The following is a 4,400-nucleotide window of genomic DNA, read 5'->3' as shown; positions in this document are numbered from 1 at the left end:
GTTGAGAATTTTGTAAAAAGACACCAACGTTTGGACAATTTTCAAATAGATCAACCAAAAATCGGTAAGTTTTTGGCCTCAATTTACCTATAGAAAGTCAGAAGGTCCCCTTTCAGTTCGTCTATTATGCCTCCCTCTTAGATTCATCTGGAAAATTTTTTACCTCTTGGTTCTCTCTCTCCCTCTCTCGCTACGGATTGTTATTTTAAACTTTAGACGTTAGAATTAGTCTTTACATTTTAAAACCTTACATATATTTTTAAACATTTTTTTTCTTTTCAATAATTATAGATTTATGAAATGTTTATTCTAAACTAGACCTAGTTAACAAATTGCATTTTAGTTTTAGCGATTTTTTAAAAACAATTCAAACGTTTCCATATCACTCTTGGCCACTTTTCGAACAAAGTGATGATTATTTCCCTCTACCAGGGCTTTGGGCGAAATATAGAGATCCTTTTCCGGATCGTATTGGGCACGACCCAACATTTTAAGAAACTCATGGCGTTCACGCAAACGGAACTCCCGCGAAGTTAATATTTCCGGTTGTTGCAACAGCATTTGGTGGGATAGCTTCATTTCATTGTGGGCATAAGCAAAACGTTCAATTAGATCATCGGGTTCTGCAATAAAATTAAACAACATTTACAGAACAACGTGACAAAACATTTAAATCTCAACTTACTCAACATCCATAGACGTGGTTTACTTAAGAGTAACACTTTGATTTCCTCCTTGGTGAAGCCCATTTCTTCGCGCACACAAAACGTGGCATCGGCCAAATGCTGCATATTGTACGTTATCAAACGCGGCTGTTTACTGCTAAGATACCGCACATCGTCACCACTCAGGGCGAATTCCTTTTGAAAATAGCCCAAACGCTTGTCAATCCTTTTCGTGGAGAACATCAGCCAAAAGGGATTTAGGGTCAAGATTCTTTGGATTTGCACTTTGGAGAAGCGTTTCGCTTCCAAGTAATTAACTCTTGTCTGCATATCGTCCATGTCGACTTTAAATATTAAAGGATTTTTGGTTATAAAATCTCCGAACAATTCTGCCGGTACACCCTGGTCCTGTAGGAACAATAATCTGGGATGGACATCCTTTTCCATTTCCAGGCTCAACACAAATTGTGCCAAACCTTTACGTTTTTCTATTGAACTCAAATCGACACCCATTTTTATGAAATTCTGCAACAATTCTGATTTGTTGACATAGGCTGCCAAGTTGTAGGTGGGCTGTAGACCTGGTGGGGTTTCCACTTCATTCTGTAATTCGTTTGATGTTTCGCCTTCCTTAAGCTGTGTTGTGGGTAGTTGGGATTTTTTGTGTTTCTTTGGCTCGAGAATTGCTTGCAATTCATTTAAATCCATGCCACCTGTCAGCTCGGCCAATTCTTTTTTGGCCATTTCAACGGGATCTGGTTTCTGTTCATTAAGTGGGCTGGGTAAGGCCTGATATTCTACCTGGAAATGAAAAATTGAATGTTACAAAAAAACTACAAAACATAGATATGGAAATTTTGGAAAAATATGTTTTTAAACACACAATTGAGAAGGGAGAAAGCCCCCGTGGAAAGCATCCAAACCTCTATGAAGCCTCACTCCTGGATGTTATAAAAATATTTTTAATAGACTCCTTTGCACTCCCCTGCTTCAAGAAAAAAGATTCCTTTAAAATACTTCACTTCATCGAAAAGTGAATTGAACATATTGAAGTAAAAAAAACGCCTCGCGTTGGCTATGACTCGTCTATAAAGAAGCGTTGGCTATGACCCGTCTATAAAGGCCCTTCAGTTCGCATATAATAAACTCCCTTTCCTCTTAAGATCTTCCTCATATATACTTCTCTCTGTCCACCAATGGACTATACTTTCGGCTCATCTATATAGTAACGTCCTGACCTTCCTAAAGTTCTTTCATTAGAGACCCCTCCTGTTTGTCTTATATAAATGGTTCCCACGTTGACTTGTGTGTTGGGGGGCCTTCCCTTTCTCTCCTCTACAAAGACCGTCTTGTAGTGGTCTATACCATCTGATCGGCTTTAGATTTTATGAACTTTCTTCAGCTTATCTACGCTTCTCTGGTCTACACAGACACCCTGCCGTTCATCTATAGGAATCTAACTTCCGATCGTCTCGACATTTGAAAAAATTTCATAATAGGACCGGCCTTTTGTCTCATATAAATGATAACCAGGTTGGCCCGCAATACCTTTTTTTGTCCTCCAATCAGATCCTGATGAAATTTATAAATTCCTTTTACTGCTTACTAATACAAATATAGTTTGTCTCCAAACATCTTTATTCTAACGCTGCTTTTCCCTGTAGAAAAACAAAGGAAACGCTCAAGATGCACACACTATTTCCATTATTCTACTCACCTTGGGTCTTCCGCCTCTCAGGAAACGCTGACCGCCAACATTTTGTGTGATTTTTAATTGGTTTATAGTTAACTTGGTTAAAATTCGTATCTGTCTTGAAAGTAGCATGATGCTTAAAACGCGACTTAAGGAGTCTTTCACAATTTAGGCCGAAGCAGGATCGTTGTATAATGCAGGATCGTTGTATGATGGGTTATTTTGGAATCTAGAAAAAGGAAAATAGCTATGTTCTACATTATTAAATTAAAAATTATTAAATTGTCCTTAAAATGTTTCATTTTAATGCTTTCATATCCTTTTTCTCAGAGCAACACTTCAAGGAATCGCTTGGAAATCATGGGAAAAGCAGCATCCCTTGCAAATTGAAACCAAACTACACTTATGCATAAGATACACTGCAATGCGGTGTCACTATCTCCATACCGTGTAAAAGCCTGTTTCCGGTCACAAAGGTCACTCCGATGCCCATTATATACCGGACAGTAGAAGGTTGGTATGACTCAACTCAAAAATGAATGCAAACGGCGAAATATTCTTGGCTATTTGATGCGAATCTGATGCCGATTGACCTATAGTGCGAAGAACTAAAGCTGTTGCAGATATAGGATGTAGCATCATCTGTGTAAATAGTATTTCACTTATTTCAGCGTAATTCCCTGATTTCCTACACCATTGAACCCCGTACAGCTTTCTTATCAGGCAAAAACGCTGGACGCGCAACGGTCTCTTCCTTTATTGAAATTTAAAGATTTTCCAATCAAGGGGATTGCGACAACACTCGATGGCCATTTACTCCATTTGACTATAATCTATAAGACTCTTGATAGAATTTATTTTGGGATTTTACTCACTGATGAAATGGGCCACGGGAATCCTAACCTATAAGACTCATACCGACCAATACCCAACCAGTTGGATTAAATTCATTTTGGGATACTACTCACTGTTTTTCCAATATTGTCAATATAATCCCGCCCAACCAATGTGTGCAATTCCAATCCAATGCAATGTTCTTCTTGAGTAGTGTGTGTCCATCTGCTTTGCGCGGTTATGTTTAGGCAGAGCAAATCAAAATAAAAAGCGCCCCAAACAATGTAAACAAACAAGGCAGACAACTAATGAGCCAAGTCCCCGAGAACTCTCTTGTTTACGAATGAGTGTAATGCATAACGCCGAGAGGGCTGTTGTCTATGAATAAGACATGAAGGAAATCACAAACAGCTTGAAAATTCATTAAATGAACCATGGAACTAGTTACTTTCAGCGGCGGCTTATCATGTCATTCGGCGGCTATAGACAATGTGAATTTAAATTTAACCTGTTTTTCCAAAAAAATCCAAAACATAATGCAATAATTGATTTATTATTAAAAAAGTGAATGGAAATTGATTTTGAATGCATTATAGCCATAGCTTCCGATATATGGGGTTTAATGAAAGCGTTCTCAAAGTCGAAGTCGACACAAACGCCTCCGTCAAACTGAAATCACAATCAGCTTGAAAATTCATTAAATGAACCGAGTGCTAGTTACTTTCAGCAGTGGCTATTGTCAGTGTAAATTTGAATTTATATTTTTTCCAAAAAAAAAATCCAAAACAGAATGCAATAATTGTTTTGTTATTAAAAATTTGAATGGAAATAGATTTTGAATGGATTATAGCCATAGCTCCCGATATATGGAGTTTAATGAAAGCGTTCTCAAAGTCGAAGTCGACACAAATGCCACCGTCAAATTGAAATCACAATCAGCTTGAACATTCATTAAATGAACCATGGAACTAGTTAATTTTAGCTGCGGCTATTGTCATTGTGAATTTAAATTTAACTTTTTCCCAAAAAAAAAATTCAAAACAGAATGCAATAATTGTTTTATTATTAAAAATTAAATGGAAATCGATTTTAAATGGATTATATCCAAGGCTCCGATAAATGGAGTTTAGTGAAAGTGTTCTCAAAGTCGAAGACGACACAAATGCCTCCTCAGCTTGAAAATTCATTAAATGAACCATGGAGCTAGT

General features: G+C 37.3%; 1 protein-coding gene across 1 annotated transcript; it reads right to left on the bottom strand.

The window, feature by feature from the left end:
- Positions 1-231: 231 nt before the first annotated feature.
- Positions 232-3,485, bottom strand: LOC101887732 (transcription termination factor 3, mitochondrial). The gene is made up of 4 exons (XM_005181126.4): positions 3,327-3,485; positions 2,383-2,587; positions 686-1,466; positions 232-623 (listed from the first exon to the last, which is right to left on the bottom strand). Exons 2-4 carry the CDS (start codon positions 2,488-2,490, stop codon positions 346-348), a joined length of 1,167 nt encoding a protein of 388 aa, XP_005181183.2. The 5' UTR covers positions 2,491-2,587; positions 3,327-3,485; the 3' UTR covers positions 232-345.
- Between the last annotated feature and the right edge of the window lie 915 nt (positions 3,486-4,400).

This window comes from Musca domestica, unplaced genomic scaffold (genome assembly GCF_030504385.1).
Source record: "Musca domestica strain aabys unplaced genomic scaffold, Musca_domestica.polishedcontigs.V.1.1 107, whole genome shotgun sequence".
In the NCBI taxonomy this organism is placed as follows: domain Eukaryota; kingdom Metazoa; phylum Arthropoda; class Insecta; order Diptera; family Muscidae; genus Musca; species Musca domestica.
This window is presented reverse-complemented; position numbering and strand designations above follow the sequence as displayed.

Bases quoted from the DNA above. Each gene is read 5' to 3' on its own strand.
- LOC101887732 (XM_005181126.4), bottom strand. From the start codon at position 2,490: ATGCTACTTTCAAGACAGATACGAATTTTAACCAAGTTAACTATAAAC. The intron at 1,467-2,382 runs GTGAGTAGAATA...TTTCATTTCCAG, and splicing joins TGAGAGGCGGAAGACCCAAG to GTAGAATATCAGGCCTTACC. The intron at 624-685 runs GTAAGTTGAGAT...ATTTTATTGCAG, and splicing joins ACCACGTCTATGGATGTTGA to AACCCGATGATCTAATTGAA.